General features: G+C 44.6%; 1 protein-coding gene across 5 annotated transcripts in view; it reads right to left on the bottom strand.

The window, feature by feature from the left end:
• The window catches only part of SUSD6 (sushi domain containing 6), a 106,373-nt gene that overhangs the window by 31,683 nt on the left and 51,806 nt on the right, over positions 1 to 22,884 (bottom strand). For 4 of the 5 annotated variants that reach the window (XM_068162103.1, XM_068162106.1, XM_068162102.1 and 1 more), the window contains 2 exons: positions 21,615 to 21,803; positions 16,981 to 17,010 (listed from right to left, as the gene is read on the bottom strand). In XM_068162103.1, the coding sequence (XP_068018204.1) occupies positions 16,981 to 17,010; positions 21,615 to 21,735 (151 nt within the window). In that variant the 5' untranslated portion in view covers positions 21,736 to 21,803. The remainder of the gene's footprint in view (positions 1 to 16,980; positions 17,011 to 21,614; positions 21,804 to 22,884) is intronic. The other variant, XM_068162107.1, reaches the window with a different exon arrangement.

Raw genomic sequence — 22,884 nt, 5'->3', positions numbered from 1 at the left:
CCTTCTCTGGACACGCTCCAGCAAGTTAACATCCTTCCTAAACTGAGGGGCCCAGAACTGGACACAGGACTTGAGGTGCGGCCTAACCAGTGCAGTGCACAGGGGCAGAATGACCTCCCTGCTCCTGATGCAGGCCAGGATGCCATTGGCCCTCCTGGCTGCCTGGGCACACTGCAGGTTCATGTTCAGCCTTCATGTTCAGAGATGCTATGGTTATCTGGGGTTTTGGGGGGAGGTGTTGGGTGGGATTCCATCAAATATGCATGAGGAAATTCTTGCTCAGCTCTAGCAGTCTCCCACATCAGAACAAGACGTTCAACTCCTGTTTCAATAGCTAGCTCCATAAAAGAGATGCTGTGGTTATCTGGGGTTTTGGGGGGAGGTGTTGGGTGGGATTTTTTTTTTGCTTCATTGTTGCTTTGGGGGTTATTTTTGTTGTTATTTGGTGGGTTGGGTTCTTTAAACATTTACCCACAGGAATAGGTTTTGTACATCTGAGTGATATTTCGTGGATAATAGAATTCTTGCTCTTTTTTTATCTGAATTGTCAGTCCAGCAAGAGATTCCAAATTTGGTTTCAAGAGCTGCAGAGGCATTTTATCTTCACTGGGAAAGACAGAACAAAATGCTAAATTTACATTTTATAATCTCATTATAATGGGGGAGGGGGTGGGGGAGGAGGGTGGATGGACACATTCCAAAAGACAAATACTGTTTACAAGAAAATCATTTATTTTCAGGTTCATAATTCCTTAGAATATAAAAATCCCTCCCATTATTCTGGTCAACACAGAACACATATGCACAGACACTGATCTAGCAGAGAGATTTCACAACCACCACCTTCTGATTCAGGCTTTGGAAGGGAAACATTAAGCAAGAGCAACCAAGACAGTAGGAGAAGTTACAGCCTGTTAGCTTAAAGCAACATAATCTCTCCCAAAACATGCAAGAACAAAGCCATGTCGAGAAGTTCCTTACAGAGAATAAAGAGTTTTTCAGATGGTCCCCAGGGAAGAATGCAGTGCAGGAAGCTGTTGCAGCATGCCTGAGTCCCACAGGAAGCATTCTGCTGAGCACAAAGTGGGGGAAAATTCACGAGCATTCCCAGCTTCTGCAGAGCCGGGGCGGGAGCTCAGAGGAATGCTGAGAACACCCTGGGGACTCCTTGCCTTCACACAGCTGGACCCAGATCTACCTCCCACATCATCACAGGAACACATGTGGTAGGAAGCAAATACCCAAATCCCAGCTCCCCCCAGTATCTGTGCTCTGATCTCATACCATCTCAGCATCTCTTTCTCCAGAGAAAGTGCTTATGCTATCAAACACTGAAACCAGGGAAGGGCAAAGGTTATGCTGTTCTTTTTCTCTGTGATCTCTCACCAGATGCCTCAGTATTAATACCATTGTGAGGGTAAAGTTTCTGCAGCTAGACTTCCTCCCCAGTACAGATCCAGCTGCTGAACCCACCTTACACAGTTTCTCAGGCCTCACTAAGCTCAAGCCCATCGAGCCTGGGTTCAAGATGACATCTGCAGTCCCTGGGCACTGACTCAGCAAGCCCCTGTTCTGCTAAGAGGCAGCTCACAAGCAGATCATCCTATAGCTTAAAAGCTGACCCCACACACGTTCCCAAGTCCCTTTTTCAGGAAGCTGAAGAAAGCACCACTTGCATGGGGCTCCCTAGGTCAAGGTTAAGTTCAGGCTTGCTTAGTTCTGGGGCAGAAAGGCAGCTGAGGGGCAGGCCACACGTGCAGGTCACTGATTCCAGCCCACTCACCATGTCTACATCTGAACACTTTCCATGCTAAAGAATTCAGCACCCTTACTGCTATTTCTCTGCCATCATCCAACCTTACCTCCATGTCTCCCACAGAACTGAGTCTCCCTAAGCTCCATAAATTCCCTGAACTGCAAAGTCTCTCCTCCTCATTTAAACAGATGATTCACAAAGTTCTCTGTACAACAGATGTTCAAATTTCTCCCACTGCACTCTCTAGATGGTAGTTGGGTAGAGAGGCAATAAACCACCAAGCATTATGGCCAGATGGAGTTTACTAGTTGACACAAATGAAGACTCCAGACACAGCAAAAATAAACAGCACACAGATAGTGACCCTACACCAACTGCTGCCAAGACGCAGTAATTCCCTGTAAGGCTATACCATGATGTCTCTTCAGCTGCACAGCAGACCTCAGTCTACCAGAAGGTTTGGTGAAAATGCCCAGGCAGCTTGCATGTTCCTTGGTAGGGGCAGGAAAGCTTCCTATGGAACTCTGAGATTCACTTACTGTACAGTTCAGCCTCTTGCCAGTTAGCAAAGTTTCTCACACAATGGAAATGAAAGACTCAAAGAAGTCACGCTAAAAATAGCAGAAATGCTGCCTCCCCCCCACCAAGAGACATACTTGGGAACTCACAACTGTGTATGCAGACTCCTTGAGAACACGTCAATAACAGATATGGGTGCCTTATGCCTGAGAACTAGTGGGAAGAACCAGCAGGACAGAGATTATGTTGAAGATAAATTAGCATCCAAACTGTAAAATAGAGTTCCAGATAAAAAAAAAAAACCAACAATCTGTTTGCTAAACCTATCAGTTATTGTTCTGTAACTGATCTCATACACCAACACAGAATTTCAGAGAACAGCACATGCACTTGATCAGGAAGAATAAGCATTACAGGGGGAGTAACAAACAGCAAGTGGAGTGCTCCAAACTCAAACTTGATCACTTATGTCAAGCTTGCTAGGAAGATGGTATCTTGAATACATACCATCCAGGAAGCCTGTGGATGAACAGCAGGTATCAAAAAGCCATTCTGATACTAAAAGACAGAAACAAAAGCTCCTTTGGCAGAGCCTTCCTGGTTTTGTTCATTTGTTCCCCCATCTCCTCCACATGATTGGGAAAAGTGGGATTATGAGGGCTTTTTTAAGGGAAGAAAATAACAGAAAGCCCAGTCCTAGTAGTAAGGCAACAGGCACTGCAGTGCCCTGTTCAGCAGGCATCAGGGAGCTACCAGGACAAGAGGTGGTATAGCAATTCCACAGCCTCTTCTTGCAGACTCACGGCAATTTTCCTTTATTCCTATCTCCTCCACACCCCTACAATTTGCACAGCTCATGGGAGTTATTCCTTCTCACCACATATATCCCATCAAGGACAGGCACTGTCAGAACTTTCTTCCCATTGCCAACATAATTACAGTCAAAGACTGCCCAAGGCTGTTGGCATTCAGTTTCACAGTGGTGATCATGTCAGACAGCCTGCAGTGCCATCCTTTATGCTGCCCCTTGTGCACTCCTGCTTTTTCTATTCACTTTGCTAAAAAGCCTACTTTAACCACACCAGAACAGCTATATTCTGGCAGTTGACAGCAAGCAGAGGACAATACTCCCAGGAAACAGCTCAGACTTGGTAGAATGTAGATTAAATTCAAGAAAGAAAAGAGAAGCATTAAAAATATCTGCTTCCCAAACTTCCTCATAATATTCTGTATGCCCCATCTGTACTGAAATACTGAGCAATTCAAATTAAACAGAGTTTGTGTCCCCTCCTCCCAAATTATTGCTCTCTGGTCAGAGCACTCAATAGGATTATGACCACTCATCTTCCAGCTAACACCACATTCCCTCTGTGCACACACACAAGAGCCTCCTAAAACCTCACCAAAAAAAAGTCTTATGTTAGAATCAAGGTACAAAAAGCCCTCTGCAAACTCTATAGATCAGGTCTTGACATACATCAATCAGCCAGGAATTCTGAAGTCACTGGTTCTTAAATACATGTGTTCAAGACCTAGCACTACCAAGAAACATTTTCATTCTCCCAAAGGGCTACCCAGCAACAAACCTTAAAATAGGTTCTCAGCTCTGATGCTGCAATTGTGCAAAAGGCCATTTCATGGCCAAACACCATTACACTCCACCCACTCTCACCAGAAGTAAAGGTGACTTCCCAAAAAGTAGAAACAGAATTTTAATGCTTGGAAAACCACAGGGCTCCTCCAAAACCAGACCTGCTGCTCTTCTCCATTCTCTCTTTTTTTCAGTTGCATCTTGCCTGAGGACTAAAAAGCCAAAGGCCTTCCAAGCACTGGGATAAATGACCTGGATCACGCTTGACTTTCTTCTCCCCATCTTTCTTCCCAGTTGGTATGGCATCGTTGATAATGTGTGTGAAAGTGCCTGTCTTGTATTAAATGCCATTATCTCTTTTAACAACCCTGCCCCCCAAAAGAATCAGGACTTAAAGCCATGGAAGCAAATCACGTGAAAACACAACCTAGTTATTGCACATCAAAGCTGTCACTGTCACTCTTATGCTCAAGCACGGATGAGACAATCAGACAGTTGACATTTACTCTTTAACTCAGAAGGCAAACAGAAATCAAGTTTCAGTATCTCTTCTGCTGCTCTGGAAGGACCAGAACAAGGGGACACAGTCTCAAGCTGCACCAGGGGAAGTTTAGGCTCGAGGTGAGGAGAAAGTTCTTCACTGAGAGAGTCGTTCATCATTGGACTGGGCTGCCCAGGGAGGTGGTGGAGTCACCATCCGTGGAGGTGTTCAAGAGGGGATTGGATGTGGCACTTGGTGCCATGGTCTAGTCATGAGGTCTGTGGTGACAGGTTGGACTCGATCTTTGAGGTCTCTTCCAACTTTTGTGATACTGTGTGACACTGATCTCACTCCACCCTGCAACAGCCACACTGCCAGGCATAGTGTCCCTTCTGAGGGAACATCACAGGGAAGAGCAAACTACTAACCTGCACCTGTGTTTTCCTCTCAGTAACTTTCCTTTTTGAAGTTACCCCTTCCTATTCAGTATTCAGTATTCCTAAGGTTGGAAGAGACCTCAAAGATCATCAAGTCCAACCTGTCACCACAGACCTCATGACTAGAGTAGGGAAGACACTACTGCCCACTGCAGGCTTGAACTCACGACCTTCCCATTAAGGGTCTGATGCACTACCAAGCTGAGCCACCCTGCTCCCTAAACTCTCCTGCTCCTCTTAAACTCCTCATAAGCAATGAGGGTCATTTCAGTGTGCAAGAATGCTTCAACAAGAGTACTCCCCTGTAAGAGGCAGTTTGTGATTGTACCTTCCTACTCAGGGCCCAGAGCTCTGCCAGTCACAGAAACTGCATGCACTGGAAAGCAAAACACATTTAAAGCTCCATTTTAACACAACTAAAGCAGTTTGAAAGTAAGAAGCTGTCATCATGTGGCAGCCAGGAATATGTGGATTTTATTGTATGCTCTGAAGCTCACTGCTTGGAAACTTCTAATCCCATTTACTAGCAACAGATTTTTCAGTCTAGACTCCACAAAAAGCTTACAGAAGAATCAGTTTTTCCATAGTGCTCCATTCTGAGAGGAGGTCATACAACTGCATGTACAAAATCAGGGCATTATTAAGGGATCCCTCACTCCTCAGCAAAAATGATTACAAATATTCACAAACAAGATTCGTGGCAACGGGAACATAATATGGAAGTCCTCTTGAGCAGTTACAACCTACCAGGCTGAAGTTAGTTCATGTCTCCAAGTGCAAAATACCTTCACAGACAGAACTATGCTGTGGTTAAGGAAATGTCCAAGGCTGTAGTAGCCCACAGGAAGACTGGTTTTGCATGGGGTGCACCTAGGACAAGAACAGTTGGCTACTTTTGTCCTACAGAATCTGTACAGGCTGCAGTCAAGGGAAATACTTGTTCCAGGGTTGAGTATCTGATGAGACTGACTGAAAACATGGCAAGTTACTTTTAGAGGACACAGTCTCAAGCTGCACCAGGGGAGGTTTTGGCTGGATGTTACGAAGAAGTTCATCACAGAAAGAGTGATTGGCCATTGGAATGGGCTGCCCAGGGAGGCGGTGGAGTCACCATCACTGGAGGTGTTTAGGAAGAGACTGGATGGGGTGCTTGGTGCCATGGTTTAGTTGATTAGATGGTGTTGGATGATAGGTTGGACTCAATGATCTCAGAAGTCTCTTCCAACCTGGTTAATTCTACTCTCTTCTAAACAGTCTTCTTGACAACTTAAAAGGGTCAATAAAAAAACCAGAAGGAACTGCCCTCATTGCTCTATAAACCTGCTTTATTCAGCATATTTTCCCATAAATCCTGCCCTGAGAAGCCCTCACACTGGGTCTCATGCTAACGGTGACAATCGCTGCTGGGCCAACTGGGAACTCAGAAATATCTTTCCAGGGCGAACTGCAGTGAGAGAATTTAAGCTCCCCTGCATCTGTATTCAGGGCCTACACAGCTCAAGCAACATCTGTTCTCATCAGAAGTGGGAAAGACAGAAATATGAAGCTCTCTTGTACTGCGAGTAGATTTGCCATACAGATAATTTGTCTTGTCCAGGGGTTTACACCACCAGGAAGAAATGAAAATGGCTCTATCCTGCCGTCCTGAAACACCTCAGACTGGGCTGCCACCACTGCAAATTAAAGAAATTAATTCACACCTTCTTCCAAATGCTGCCTCACTCTGCTTGCTCATCAAGTAGTCTTTGGGGAAAGCTAGCTTCAGTTTATCTTTGTGGATTTCCAGGTGCTACTGCAACCAGACTGTACCATCCAGAAGGCAGCAATTTCTGACACGAGCTTTATTACATAAAGATCCTTTTCTGGCATTCTGCCCTATCTCCTTTCTCCCACCTCATGCACTCTTGCTGCTAGTTACACAGAACCCCATTAATCTGCTCAGCCATTTCCTCTCCATATTTGTCTCTATTTCATGCTGACAGAAACAAAAGAACGAACAGCTTTATTATAAGGATCTATTTGAAAGCCAGTATCTTGCTTGCTTCTCTGCATTTCAAATTGCATCTCCTTGCTCTGGTTTCTGCCCTTCCAGTACAGCAGAGGTACATTAATTCAGCTCTCTAAATTCTACATATACAAAGCACTTGCAGCAGGGGATATAGAAATGAAGTTCTCAGGTCCTCCATTATTTTTACTGAATTGCATCTTTTTCTGATAAAATGTGTAGTCTTCTTAAAAGTACATTTCAAAAAGCCACAAGTTTGCTACTAGCTATTTCCAAGTAATTAAATTCATTATTCCAAACAGGGAGCAAGGGAAATATAGCTGCTACTTCATGCTCTCTCCCCTCCTCCTGTTCCATAATAATTATTAATGCTCTTATCCCACTAAGTATTATAACCACCACTTACTCATTCTAGTTTTTGCTGTCCTTATCTTTCTCTTGCAAGCCTAAAACCGGTAATTGCCTTGAAATTGGAAGCAAAGACAGAGGGTTCCACTCACCCCAGCACCTAAAATTACATCAGCCATCAGAAACCAGGCTGTTTATTGTTTCCTGCGTTCTTTAGGTCATAGTTTTTTGGTTCACAGCATTCAGATTTACAGTTTTACCTCTTCTCCAGCCTGCTTCTGCTATAACACTAAATATTTCATTTCTACTGTCACTTCCAGAAAAGGAGTTTTAAAGAGAGGATGCAGAAGTTCACACATCACAAAAAGCAGTCAAGGATGCACAGCAGCTAAGTTTAACTGCAATTCAAAAGCCTGTCCAACTAGAGGTGGTTGCAGAGTGTCTCAGTGACTAATTTCCCAAGAAGCCAGCTGGCAGATTTGCATAGCTGTGTCTGCTGGCACGTTTGCAGGAACAGAAAAAGGAGAGGACAAGAACAATGACCATAGCAGCTTGCAGCTCTGCCACCCTGTGCCTTCTGTCCAGCTCACCCGAGGCACTGGGCACCCAAAAGCTCCAGAGTACCCAATGTTTAATGCACCCCATCCTTACTGAAGGTTATAGACAGCTGTGCGCTCTACAAAAATAAGAGGATTAGAGCAGGTCTGGAAACTGGTGGAGTTAGAAGTATGCTGAATTGGCACACACACCTTATCAGCAGCCACCACACTGCTGGAAGGCCTTTCACAGTTCCTGTTTTCCTGTGGAGAAGTTAAAAGCCTCCCTCAGCATACCAAATCACAGAATATCTTTGGTTGGAAGACACCTTCAAGATCGTCTAGTCCAACCTCTGGCCCTGCGCCGCAAGGTCACCACTAAACCATGTCCCTAAGCACCAGGTCCACACACTGTTTAAATACCTCCAGGCATGGTGACTGCACCACTGCCCTGTGCAGACTATTCCAATGTTTGGTAACCCTTTCAGTAAAGAAATGTTTCTTAGTATCCAGCCTAAACCTCCCTTGGCACAGCATGCTTCCATTTCTTCTAGTCCTGTCACTTGCCAACAGGGAGAAAAAGCTGTCCCCCCTCCTTGCTCCAACTTCCTCTCCTCTTGTAGAGAACAGGAAGGTCTCTCCTCAGCCTCCTTTTCTCCAAGCTGAATAACCCCAGCTCTCTCAGCTGCTCCTCACATGAGGAAGTATCATGAACCATGTTTACAGATGAAACTACTTCTGTTCCTGCTTGGTGCCCTGATGTACAGTTTAGCTATGGCCTAGGCTTGCCATCTCTCTGAGGAAGAGCTACACAGTTCTTTCAGCCAGTCTCTGTCCCAGTGCAGGAGCTGTGACTCAGAGAAGGCCTGATTCCTGGTATGCTCCAAGCAGCACCCACATCCAAGGAACAACTGTGACTCCAGCCAGCACTGCTTTGCTAAATGCTTGGTGAACTGTCTCCTGTGTGAACATACAAGGGTAGTCCTTATGAGCAAAAAGTCCTTATGAACACTTCAACCTACACATATAAAAACATCTCTTCAAAATACGCCTTTCTATTCTTATTCAACAGTCCAATATACATAGCACTACCACTGCTCAGGACAAAGTTCCAGGCAACATTCAGCAGTTACTGCTTACATGGCTTCTAATCATGCTGATATAGTCAAGCCAAGTAGCTCTCAGTCAAATACTGTGGGACAGCTACCAATTTTAGGGCCCATACATAGTTAAACCCTGTTGACTCTCTCTGGTAGCAAACAAGACAATTCCCCTTCTCTTGCCTCAGGGACCAGACAACCAACATGCCTGGCTTGGCTTTCTCGTAGAAATGGAAAGGAGACAGCAACTGTTGGGATTTTCTCCTAGCCCAGTGTATGTAGGGTCTCAATGAAAGTTTCCAACAGAAGCATTACCAGAAAGGGAAAGTCAACACGGAATCACAGAATGGTTTGGGTTGGAAGGGACAGATTTTAAAGATTATTTAGTTCCAAGCCCCTGCCATGAGGAGGAACAATTTCCACTAAACCAGGTTAAACTTAGTGAAAAAAGAACAACTGAATATTGATCCACAAGTTGCAAGACTCAGGAGTTAAGTTTCCCCAGAGGAATTACTAGTTTTAAACAAGACCTAATGTAAACAGTCATTTTCTCAAGGAAGTGCCCTGAAACCCTGTGCCTGGGCACAGAAAGTAGGTTCTAGTACCACAATAGGTGTGAAAGGCAGACAAAGAACAGGATGCATGTGCTGCCCAATTCCTTTTGCTAAAATACACAAGACAACCCAGTATCATTACCTGAACTTCTTCCTGCAAGCACAACTTCATACAGTTCTGGGCCCCTCAGTTTAGGAAAGATGTTGACTTGCTGGAACATGTCCAGAGGAGGACAACATAGCTGGGGAGGGGTTTGGAGCACAAGCCCTGTGAGGAGAGGCTGAGGGAGCTGGGGTTGTTTAGCCTGGAGAAGAGACTCAGGGGAGACCTTCTTGCTGTCTACAACTATCTGAAGGGAAGTTGTAGCCAGGTGGGGGTTGGTCTCTTCTCCCAGGCAGCCAGCACCAGAACAAGAGGACACAGTCTCAAGCTGCACCAGGGGAGGTTTAGGCTAGATGTTAGGAAGAAGTTCTTCATAGAAAGAGTGATTGGCCATTTGAATGGGCTGCCCAGGGAGGTGGTGGAGTCACTATCACTGGAAGTGTTTAGGAAGAGACTGGATGGGGTGCTTGGTGCCATGGTTTAGTTGATTAGATGGTGTTGGATGATAGGTTGGACTCGATCTCAAAGGCCTCTTCCAACCTGGTTAATTCTATTCTATTCAACCCAGATTCTTTAATTTACATTTTCCATTAGGAAATTCAGTCACTCCAAATCAGCAAAACAAGACTGCTATCAGCAATAATTTTACATCTACCAGCCCACGTTTAGGCCAATGGGCAACTAGTTTCCTCACAACAGCAACAACCCACTTTAACGCGGTGTGGCCACCTCAACAACCCTTCAGTATCCACATAAAAAAAAATAATAACTAGCAGAGTCAGAAAGCAGCTTTTCAAGTAACAGAAAATAATATCCTCCCCTCAGAACCTGGGGGCTGTGGTAATCCCCTTTTTGAAATGCTAATGTCATTACAACCATAGCACCAGAAGACAAGCGGCGGGGTCTGGGTGACAGAGCCTTCACTGTGCCCTTACACAGATGATTTAAGCTGGCCCTTTTGTAACTCTCCTCCCCGAAGCTCCCTGCCCGGCATCATGCTTGACAGGAGCTGCAGCTGCCATCCGACCCTCCCGAGGAGCAGGGGTGGAAAGATCAAGCTGACGAATTCATGCGTGCGAGGCGGGGGCCCCGGGCACAGAGGCTGTACACTGCGGCCTTGTGCCCTCCCAAGGCGCACACGAGGATGGGCTTGGGGGAGACTTGAAAACAAGCAAAGCAAGAAGTCCCTAACTGCCCTCTTGCTACTGCTAAACAATCGCACAACAGTGAACATTGTTACAGCTCCTCTTTAAACTGGGCACAACAGATATTGGTATAGGAAAGCGCAGCTCAAAGAAACCAAACCAATATGAATACATCCTCAAAACCCCAGGAGTCAGCTCAGCCTTGGGGAAGAATCCCTCCAACAGAGAAAGCTACTCCAAAGGGATGCAGAGCAGTTAACTTTCTTACCGGAACCAGCGGCTGAGGGGAGATCAGAGCCCAGAATGGGCACCTCAAGTTTCACCATGCCACAGTGCAATAGGTTATGACTGACAGGTGGTTACCAGAGAGCTTTCTAGTTTTGTTTAGTGTTCAGTATTCATTGCTTCTGATAACAGTCAGAAATCCAAATGATTTTAAAATGATAACCACAAAAGCTTCAGTTCTGCAGGCATCCACCATTGATATGAACTAACCAATTTCACAACCAAAAACCCCTCCACTTTACGTGACTAATGAAGTTAGGAGATCAGTGGATGGAAACAGACTTAGTGATAGATCTTCCCCTGCTGTCGAGAGGATGCGGAACAGACATTCATTTTTATCCTCTCAAATCCCTCCATGGCACCTAACATAGCCAAGCATGGAATACTCCTGACCTGCCTCAGACAAGTGGCAGGTGGCCAGACATATGCAGTAAAATGGTGAAGTCTATAGTCAGAGAATGAATCTCCTCACAACACCCCTAATTAGCAGCTTCCACCAGCCTCTCTCAGGACTGCTAAAAGCAGTCCTGTCTAAAAGCATGTACCCAATGTCAGTCTGCAAGGTCCCCCTTTCCCTATGCCACTGCTCACTCAAAGACTGAACTCCAGCAAGGGATCAGTTCATGACTGGGAGGAGCTGGTTAAAGAAGAACTAAACATAACCAAGGGAAAAAAAAAGTTCATTAAACCCCAGTCCCCTGAATAGGTGATCCAGCCCTGAGGAGTCTCCACAGCTGGAAGCAAATGTCAAGAGGCAGTCAGTTCTCCAAGGTGCTAAGAGAAGGCAGAACTTCTCACAGGGGCTGCACTTGAAGTGTGCTTGCCTTACACCTGCAGACAATGATCTGGCCACTATTAAACACACCTCCTCCTCTACTCAGCAGAAGTGCACTGCCTCAGACTAAACTTGCTATTTTCCAATACTGCTTCAGTGACACAAAACTGAGCAAGGATCCTGTACCATTAGAGAACTCAGTGCTCCCAGTGCTGTACATCTCCACCAACTACTCCAAAAATGGAGTCTAGCTTAGTAAACACATGGAGGAAACAGACATCAAAGCATAAACTGTCAAATACAACTTTTAAGTATTTGATAAGTAAATACAAATAAAAAGATAAAGTGGGAAGGTCCAAAGGCTAGCTCAAGAACCCTGCAGCATCAGGTAGGACTTCTGAAGATAAACCTCCCAGATGCCAGTGGTCCAGAAGAGAGGCAGCACCTGAAGCCCCCAGATACTCTGCTATCTTCATTCCACACGTGTAGTGAGACACAGACCCCACCTGGAAAGCATCACCATCAGCACAGAGTGGTAGGTGGGTGTTGACAGGGATCCAGCACCTAGCAGCTTTAATAGGTTTATCATCTTGTTTACAGGAAGGGCTCCTCTACAGTGGCTGGAGCAGCCAAAACAAATACGGGATGGAGGAGGAGAACAAATCAGCTTTTTACCATAAATCTGAACACACAGAACAGCAGGATTTTCTGGCAGTCATGGGTATTTCTCTACACATGGCAGCAACTTTCACTTCAAATTGCTGTTTCTTGTTACATGAACAGCTGCTCTATGGTCTTTGGCTCTCTCTCCCTTCCCAGATCCCCAGGCCTGATGATACAGCACCTGTAGGCAGACACAACCGGTGTTCCAGCAACTGGCATCTTCACCCTGCTCTGCTCCTGCCTTGAGGAGATTCCTACCTTGAAGCTGCAGTCCCTGAAGGGCACACACTTTGTAACCCTCAAGTTCTGGAGCCGTCTGCCAATGTCTCATGAGTCAGTCCTGTTGCATAGAGAGAAGCCTCAAAAGCCCAACGTTGTGAAGGCATACCCTACATCAAGGCCTAACCATTAAAAAAAATAAACAGATTTCTACAAGAGTCTTCCCTCCCAAGGCCATACTAGTCTCAACCATTCTGATCTGCTTACATAACTGAAACACTCCCTTCTTTCAGGGCTTACTTAACCAAGCCATTCACTAGCTGGCTATTTTAACCATCAGGATCTTTTTCACAACTTATGATGGTTTCACCCACCCACATTAACAAAAACTCAGCTAAACTCATCTGGGGAAGCAAATGGAAGCTGTATTCACAAGCAAACCTACACTCTGCAATGGCATGCAATGAATATGTACAAGTCTCCAGCATTTACAAAATTATATAGGTATTTACAAAGAGAAAGCAGCATGGAAATCCCCCTCGCCAGGGGGAAAACTGCCCTGCTTCTCCCCCCTAACCTCCCTTCCCCTTTTCCTCTGTTTAATTAGAAGAAAAAAAGAGATGTTAGAGAGAGTGTTCAGTTAGCTCAAGTGGTTGTTAGAACAGAATAAACCCGGTTGGAAGAGACCTTCAAGATTGTTGCGTCCAACCTATCATCCAACACCACCTAATCAACTAAACCATGCAATCAAGCACCCAAAGAAAGTTAGTATCTCAAAGTTAGCTGATAAGGGTCTCCCAGCAAAGCAGCATGCCAGCAGTCAGAAGAAAGAGAACGGAAAGAAGCGGAATGAGAGATTGTTAGAATACATCCCACACATCTGACCAATGAAATTCATCTAGAATAATCTCTCGTTTTCCTTTTTACACCCAACTGTGGATTTCTTTGTACTTCTTCACTCTCCTGCTCCAAAATCTAAAGCTAGTTTTTTAAAGGCATAGCCTGAAACTGTCACACAACACCACCTACGGACACTGTCACCACTCTTTTGCTACACTACCAGAATAGAATAAACTAGATTGGAAGAGACCTTTGAGATCATCAAGTCCAACCTATCGTCCAACCTATCACCCAACACTATTTAATCAACTAAACCACAGCACCAAGCTCCCTATCCAGTCTCTTCCTAAAGACCTCCATTGATGGTGACTTCACCACCTCTCTGAGCAGCCCATTCCAATGTCCAATCACTCTTTCCGTGAAGAACTTCTTCCTACCGCTCCACTTCACCCACACATTCCTAGTATCTTGTTCTCCCATGATCCTCACTCACATTCCATCTCTTCTACCACCTTTCCAGCAATCTCCATTTGCTTCTAGTCCTTTTCTGTGCCTGAAATCTCTCCAGATAACTCCATTTCCCTCAAAATATTTCAGTTCCCCCTAAATCAGAAAAACCGCTCCCACTGTCTCAGCAGCTGACATATCTGCTAGAGACAAGTAGAAGAAAATGCAAAGCTGCCTAAACAAACTTTTTGAGATCACAAAACAGTGTTATGCTCTCTGGTGCATAGTTTCAAGGGTGCCTAAGCACATGTCTGTATGCTTGCTATACACTATGTGGGGCTTTCCTCGGGACATAGATGATGTTCCTTCAAGGCAGAAAACCAGCAGCAGCCTCTATCTTCCTAATTATGACTTTGTATGTGTCAGGCCTACCACATTTCTTCTTTGTCTGAGGGTTGGACTCAAGACAACATCCACCAGAGATGCTTATCTCACTCTACATCAACACAATGTTTTTGAAATCAGATGTGCTTCTCCCTTTACTGACAGGGTAAAAGATATACCTCAGAAGCAGCAGCAGTGTTTCTTTCTGCTCTCAAATATGAAGGGTTTTCCCCACTGCATTAAGATACCTGGCTAAATCTACAATGGTGAACCCAGAGGATTTAGTCTTTTATTACCCTGCTGTTCAGTTATTTGGGGTCTGCTTCTCACCATGCCCAGGAGATAAATGCTCTTATCCCTGAATTCCTGACACTGGCCCTACAGGGAAGGAATACAAGAGGCATCTCTATCCAGCACCACCCAGTGCACAAGCAGCATCCCCACAAGGAAACAAGCATCCCCACAGCCTTTAGAGATTAGGTAGTCGTCTTAGTGCAGAAACTCCAAAAGTTCCCCTCCCTCTTCCCTAATAAAAGGATCACTGTACTTGCTGGGCCAAAAAGCTCCTTTTATTATTCACAATTTAGCAACAAGCTTCCTCCGGCCCAATCCACCTAGCACATCTTTTAACTCATCTCAGCAGCTCCATACCTAAGGGGTGGCTTCAAACGCCTTCAACGACAACTGGAAGCAAGCAATTCACCAGCTCTCCAGCACCAGTACAACACTTTGCAGAAGCAGAGCCTCGGGGGAATTCCTGCTTGCAGAGGGAGATGAACACACCCCAGAGGTTTCAGTTCATTAAAAGGGAAATAGTTTAACATGTAGGTCAGTGCACACAGATAAACAGGTACAACCTCTTAAGACAGTGCCATAATTCTGTCACTTGCTCCCAATTACTCTCATGAAGGCACAAGCATTTTTTGAGTTTACTGTTCAAGTGCCTTCAGTACCTTACCTTCACTCTTGACTACCAACAGCTTCTTACCAGGGTTTTAGCAGTCCTCATCTAAAACCCAGCAGAGTCTTTGTCAACATGGGGTGGCCTCAACAGATTCAGCTACAAAAGCTGAAGACTCTACAGTCTGCAGCTACCCACCCTGCTCTAGCACTTGTTTTCCACTTATCATCCATCTAAGCATACTGAGGATGTATCTAGTCCACAGCCTGACATACCACACACCAGCTATTCTAGCAGTATTTGCAGCAACAGCCCAGGCTGAAGCTTGCCTCAGTTCCAGAGCAGATTTACTACCTGTTCTGCCACCCCTTGCTGCAGTCAGTAACAGGCAACACAAACAGGAGGTGGTAACTGCTTGTGCTGCTACAGTTAAACCTAAGGCCTGAAGAAGCAATGGCAGGGGTTGCAGAGATTAAACACTTTCAACATACCCGAAAAAGACAATGCCTCAGCTGCAATGGTAGCCAGGGTAGGATACAAGAGACAAACTGAAAATGAACTGTCAAATGGCACAAGGTGGTAGCAAGCAAAACATTCTTCTGTCCTACTGGGAGGACTTTTTCCATGAGACCAGGAACAAACCAAAACTCTTCCCAAATGATGGACTCAAGGGGAAAAAAAAAACCACAAACAAAGCCAACAACAACAAACACCACCACAAACATGGAAGGACTCAGTGATAGAAGGGAGCTCCATACTAGGGCAGTCAATTCCATATCTTCAGCCTAGTGGGCAGGAGCCATCAAGGGATACCAGGATGGTGAAGAATCAGAACCTGGATTGAAATTCACAACTACTTTCTCTTAAAGAGCAAACCATGCCATTTGGCACACCCTCTGCTTTCCCATGAAGCTCCTACCAGTTTCCCCACTTTCTCATTCTAGCCCAAGAAGCTAAAGGGAGTTGGGACCAGACAGCTATTGAGTTAGTTCCTGAAACAGTTTATTTTCCTGCTAGCAACTGTGGCCAAGAATTGAACATCCATTAGAGATGTGTGTGACAGTCATACCAGGAAAAAAGTTCAGCCATTGGACAAAAATCCAAGATCCAGAGGATTTAATCATCTCTTCTAATCCCTCACACTGTCAAGAAAAATTTGCTAAGGTGGTAAAAATCCTCTCCCACATCTTTAAATACCTCATCACAAATTCATTCCCCTCAGATTCTGCTCCTGTATTTTTTTGTTTGCTTGTTTGAAGGAGAGGGGAAAATTTAGTCTAAACAGATCAAATTCCACAGTTGAACGAGGATTTAGACAACATTGATATATTTAGAACACAATCAAAATATGCTTCCCAATCTGTCCCAAAGTTATGCACATACACAAACATGTACACAGGAAAGATTTTAGCCTTTTCCAAGCCCAAGAAATATAAGGCACAGGTATCAATGGGTTACATCCAGAGTCATGCTCTGTGACAAGATATTTATCTTTCTTAAAGGAAACTGGGTTTGCCTCAGCTTGCCCTCCCCCATCTTCTCAGTCCTTTCTAGCACCCCCTCAAAGCTGCCAAGCAGCATCTCTCCCTGTGCTTTAATTAAATATTTATTCTACTAGTTTTGTCCTGGATCATCTGAAGCTAAATGCTACAGAAGGCACATGGATCCCTTCAAGCACAATGAAACATATGAAGGTGATCTCCCTCTCTCAGAGGGCAGTCATCTTTCCCACATACAAGGGAGAAAAATGGAAGTGGGCTACAGAGATAAATCTCACCCTATCCAACACAACAAAATAATAATGAGAATCCCAGCTCACAGCCACTTACATTAGCCAATAACATATCACACTCATTTCTCCTAGTATAGCAGTGAACATAACTCTACTCACATGCAGGTCCTTTGGATTTGTTGAGCCAACCTATGACAGACAAAAGGAAAACTTAGGATTACTATTGTGCTTGCTTTAATTCATCCTTCAACCATTAAAGCCAGTGAAAATTAAAGTGGTTGCGCAGCTTCCTGAGAGTCCTATTACTCCCTTCAAGACAGCTGCTTAGATACTACATTGATCCAGGTAGTGCTAAGAGTAAATAGTATTATTTGAATAGTCTAATCCTGGGCCCAGATGAATCTGCTGCCTAACTATCTTTACAGCCTGGCCATTAGTCTGCAGATCCTCACCACGCTCTTCTGCACCACTCTGTTTTCACTAAGCTCTCCAAAGTGACTGGAAAGAAGAAATGCAACTGAAATGTCTCCCCCTTCTCTTCCAAGCACAAATAGAGGCTGGGCCAAGAATAGATAGAGAGCAGTCCTGAGGGGAAGGACTTTGAGGTGCTGGTTGATGAGCAGCTCAACATGAGTCATCAGTGTATGCTTGTAGCCCAGAAATCCAACCAGATCCCAGGCTGCCTTAAAAGTAGTGTGGCCAGCAGGTCAAAGGCAGAGATTTTGCCCTTCTACTCCACTTTCATGAGACGCCACGTGGAGTACTGTGCCCAGCTCCAGTCCCTTGCAATCCAAACCATTCTGTGATTCATGGAGAGCTATATACTTCTTTCATGTGATTTCTCCAAATCCACACACACAAACATGTGGGTTAGAATCAAGATCTGTTCACACACAAAACCTCCCTATGTTTCTGTCCGGCCATCCAATATTATAGTGCTGCTGTTTTCTTGACCATTGAATTCATCCCTAGCTGTGTAAATGCCTTCCTTTCAGCTGCATAATCAGAGACAAAGGAAACCTCTGCTTTGCACAGATTTCCAAAGAATAGGAACAAGTCTGAACCTGCTCAATGACTGGAGTGCGCTCTAACGAGCTGTTCTGTGCAACGCAAACAAATACCGCTGCTATCCAAAAGCTTCTGTGCAGAGTAACTGAAAAGACCTTACAACATCAAGCAGCAGATTGGCTGCATTTGCATCAGAGACAACACAGGAATTAAGTTGTTTCAGTGTATTCCAGCTCAATTTATCACTTCAATGGCAATCCTAAAAACTAAAGAGCTAGCTTCACAGCATTTCACCTACAATCGGTCAACAAAAATCAGGTCATGTTGAAACCTGAATGGACTTAGATTCACTGAGCCTGAATAATATCATCTTATTAATGATACTGAAAGGCTAATATTGAAATTCTCTCCTTTATGAGAACTGATATTTGCTTAATTCAGAGCGTTTAATACTTTTACCAACACCTTTACTTGCTTTTCCCAGGACTAGGTGATGCCATTATCAATAATGCAAGGCCCAACCTATATTTTGATAGGTTTCTCAAAGAGCTGGCTATGAATCCAAGAGAGATTACACCATCTGAAACACACGATAGGAAGCTTTCAGAGTATTTTAGAGATGTGTTAAAGTTTAATGAACAACTTATTCTGATCTCCTGCCATCCTTCCAAAAATAACCTGGCCAGACAGAAGGACCATAAATGCAAGGTCTGTGAGAGCCTGGGAATAACTTTAAGGGCCAGAAATGAGCTGGGGCAGGGGGAGGTGTTAGAAATCATAGCAACAAAGAAAGAAAAAATTCCCCATCTCCATCTATCAAGTACCCTGGCTCTTAGCTACATTCCAAATGAACCCTCAAAGAAAACAGAAGAGACAGATGAAGAACTAAGCCTCAGCATTTCAGGTCTTTGCTTTCCAAGTCTCCTTTTACCTTCTCATTCCTTCATTATTTTCCCCAACTCATCTTTGGGAACTCACCAGACAGGGAAAAAAAGGCACAAGAGTAATAAAGCTCAAAAAGCATTTCTGAACAGCACTGAAGTTTACATAAATGCTCCTTTTCTGACATTGCTTGCCCAGTGCCAAATGCTGAATTTCTTTTGTGTTAAAATGTGTGCAAAGGTTATTTTTATACCCGTGCTCCAGTGAAAAGGGAGCAGCCTCCCAAATTCTGCAGTGTGCTCAGTGACTAAGCAACTTATCATGCTCATCTCATGGCACTCCAGGATATTTGGATAGATTGCTTGAGACAAAAGACTGAAGAGTTTTGTTGGAAATCCATGCATAAATAAAATCAGTTTATTACCAGAGGACAGACCAGATGCTTGCTGACTGGAAATGAGTCTGCCCTCTGCATCAACCACGTGGCAAAGAGAACACATTCCTGCCCAGAACACGAATCTCTCTCTAGGCCTCCTGGAACTCAAGCCATAGAATTTCTAAACAGCACAAATATAGCAATACAAAGTACATCATATAGTTTTTAACTAATGAATCACAAGCTCTGCTTTCTCCCTTGGAGCTGAGCCAGCCATTGTCTCTGTGCTTGTCTTTTTAAGAGACCATTCTTCAGGTTTTGTAGGAATTGTGAGCATGCCACATTGGCCCCACATTCAAGATAAGCATTTAATACAATCTCTTGCTTCATGTTAACATTGCTTTGCTCTATCTACTCTGAATGGTTTTGCTCTGTGAAGTAATAAAGTGAGGATGGTGGGGTGGTGAGGGTACAAAGATGAGGGAAAGGTAATTTCCCAAGCACTCCACCAACATTCTTTGTTTCTCCATCTGGCTTTCAGCTCCTCAGCTGACTTGCTTATTAATGTTACTCGTGGCTGGTGTGCTGCTGCAGGTGCAGCTCTCTGGGCTCACGATGCATTGCTAAGCACCCCCATCCCTCTCAGCAATTGGCAGTTGGGTTGCTACCTCCTAGCTTCAGAAAACCTGTACATGGAAGCACCCCTCCCCCAGGATTTTTCTCCTGCATGTCTTGCCCCCTGCTGTAATCTTGGGCTCCCTTCCACACGCACTCACATTCTCACTTCCCTTGCAGGAAATGGTTCATGCCTAGCCACTATAATCCTATTTAGCTGATGATCTGCCTTCATCAGTTTACCACAGCTGGTTTCAGATCCTGGAGGAAAAGGAAACTGAAGGGAAACAATGCAGAACCACTCACAGGCCTTCTGACATGCTTAACTAGTGCTTTTGTTAATGTGACTGGATACCTCAAAAAAATGACACGAAAAAGGGCTTGCCAGTATTGTGACTGCCCTTCCCCATCCAGCAACCCAGTGCAACACCAGGCATTTGCATACTGATTACAGACTCAATTGAATGTGCTGCAGTGTGCAATGGGAGTTTCAGACAAGGATAGAGCACTCCAGCTCCAGGCTGGGAGGCATATCTGACAGGCCTATATTTGAAATGAGGCAGTGACGACATGATCACTACCAACAGCAAGACTGGAAAAAAACCCAAGAAGGATAGACCAGATTTAAAAAGACTTAGCTCCTTGCCACTCTCATTATCTGTTCTTGTCACTTCATCCCTCCCATGTGTGTTCCCCAACTCCTCATTACCTACAAAGCAAAAATCAGGCCAGGAAGACATACAAGCCTGGGATACCTGATGTCAGCAGCTTCTCTCTTCCAACTCAAGCAGTGCAGAAGCACTAAGAGGAGATTAATTCCTCCTCTATCAGTTTCCAGCACCTGCAGACTTTTCCATACAGGATCACCTCACCTTTGTGTGCATCTGGCAGCTAACACAATCTACTCTACAACACAGAGGCCAATTCAAGTTTCACTGATGTGAGCATTGGTCATGGGACATTTTCATATACCACAAAAGTCCTATTTATATAGGACTTCTACTGAGAACTGAGCTTTTGTTGTCAAAGCCACACTACTGTTCTACATTGCAACAGATGCTGAAGTCAAACTTACATGTCTTTTTGGGACTAACCTCCTTCAAAGCCCTCTGTAAAAGGATACAAACTTATTCCTTCCATCCCATGCCACTTATGGCCAGGCATCTCTCTATAGACAAAAAACTACATCATGGCTTCACTGAAACAACACATTTTGGGGTATACTAGGTAAAAAAGCACATATTTCACATCATCCACTACCTTCTGAATATCCAGCATGTTGTCTTCTATCCATTTCTAGAAGGCAGATTCCCTCATCTTTGGTGAGATTTTACATATCATCCCATTGCCCTGCTATTTACATTATTCACACCACTTGTCCATCAGATAATCATTAAGAAGTCAGAAAGAGGAGCCAAAAGTATCCAAATGAGAGGGGTGCACTTAGCAGGTGCTGAGATGTCAAAAGACAGCGCACAAAGGAACACTGAACAGATTCATCAGCTGCACAAAGAAACGAAGACAGTTTGTGCTTCCAAAACTACTTCACAGGAGCAGTTTCTACAGGGAATACAGATAAGAGTGTCTATGTGAGAAACCTACTCAACCAAAACATGGTCCCTGCTCAGGACAGTCCAGTGTGCTCACAGCTGCAATGAAGTGATGAGATTGGAAGGGAAAAAAGCCAGGAGAATCAAAGTGACAGGCAAAGCACAAGCTCTTGTTTACTAATACACAAGACTTGTCTGATCCACACACTGCCTTCTGCTTACAAAGCAGTGATGGAATCTTTCCTGCGATTACTAAAAGATGTGCACAACTGCATCGACCATCACCAACTTCTCCACAAAAACAGAGGGAATCCATGCTTACACACCTCCCTCTCCCTGCAGCATATGCAGTTTCCACTTACCTGTGGCCTCTGCTTCCAAGACAAAGGTACCAAAGGTAACTAGCAGAAGGAATAACCCATGGCTAGTCAAGGCAAGTGACGATCCTGTGTTGCTCTTCGGTGCTACCATTCCATGGCACATCTTTCAACCACCAAAGTTTCTTTTTAAGGAAATCCTCAGAAGATCTGCTTGATCAGGAGCACCTCAGTCTACAAAAAGAGAGAAAGAATCAGTAAGTGTGGAGCCAAACACCTAGGATGTCTGAGGAGGGGAAGAAAACTCAGGGCAATTCAGAAACAAACCAGAGCAGCGTTTTGCACGTTCCAGCATTTAGGAACCTTACCAAGTATTCATAGTTCAAAAAGCAACAGGAGCAGAGAAGGCAGTCTTCCATGTAACAAATACCAAAAGAAGCTGCTTTATAGAGACCAGAACTTTTCACTCACCCTCTAGTATTTCAGATGTGAAGAGTGCCTAGCTTACCATTAATTTTAGCCTTTTTTTCCCTCCCCTTCAAGATAACCCTAGAGGATACAGCATCTGGAGAATTTGTTTCAAAATCACTTCTAGAGAGCCAGCCTTCCAACACTCCTACCACCTTTCACAAGGTCTACAAGACCCAGCAGACTGTACTAGATAGCTAAGATAAATCAAATGTTTCTCCAGCCACCTGGAGACATACAGCAAACCTGACAGGCAGCCGGCAGGCAGGCAAACACACGCTTCTGAGGAGGAATGTAGAACAGCCTGCAAACCTCAGGTATAATGCTCTGACAGCACAGAGCACAGCAATTAAAACTGCAGGATGTGACACTGCTCATACCTGAGGACTGAGGGATTCACCCATAGCCAATCAGGCACTGTCACAGCAAAACCAGACTCATACACAGGCACAAAGCACAGCTGGGAAGCCAAGAAAGCACGAAGTTAAACCCCTCTCTAAAGGCAGGGAAAGAAAAAGAGCCAGCAGAATGCACGGCACACCAGCTTAGCACAATTTTACTCCACGAGACCTCCAGCGGTAACTCTCAATGAATTCCAACGCTCATGAAAGACAGTTGGGACTATAAATCTGTGTGTCCTGTTTTTACAAAGGACGAAGGAGAAACTGGGATAGAAGGAGGTAAGCAATGGAGTCAAAAAACCCAAACAAGTAACCACAACAACCGCCACAAAACCCACACCACCAAGGCAAAGCAACAACAGACACCACAAACAAAAAAGCCGCACTGGGGCATTTCAACACTTCTGTCACGGTAAAAATCACAGAAACTCATGCTTCTTCACACT

Source organism: Melanerpes formicivorus, unplaced genomic scaffold (assembly GCF_026170545.1).
Source record: "Melanerpes formicivorus ecotype bairdi unplaced genomic scaffold, bMelFor1.0.p_v2 SCAF_62, whole genome shotgun sequence".
Classification (NCBI taxonomy): Eukaryota; Metazoa; Chordata; class Aves; order Piciformes; family Picidae; genus Melanerpes; species Melanerpes formicivorus.
This window is presented reverse-complemented; position numbering and strand designations above follow the sequence as displayed.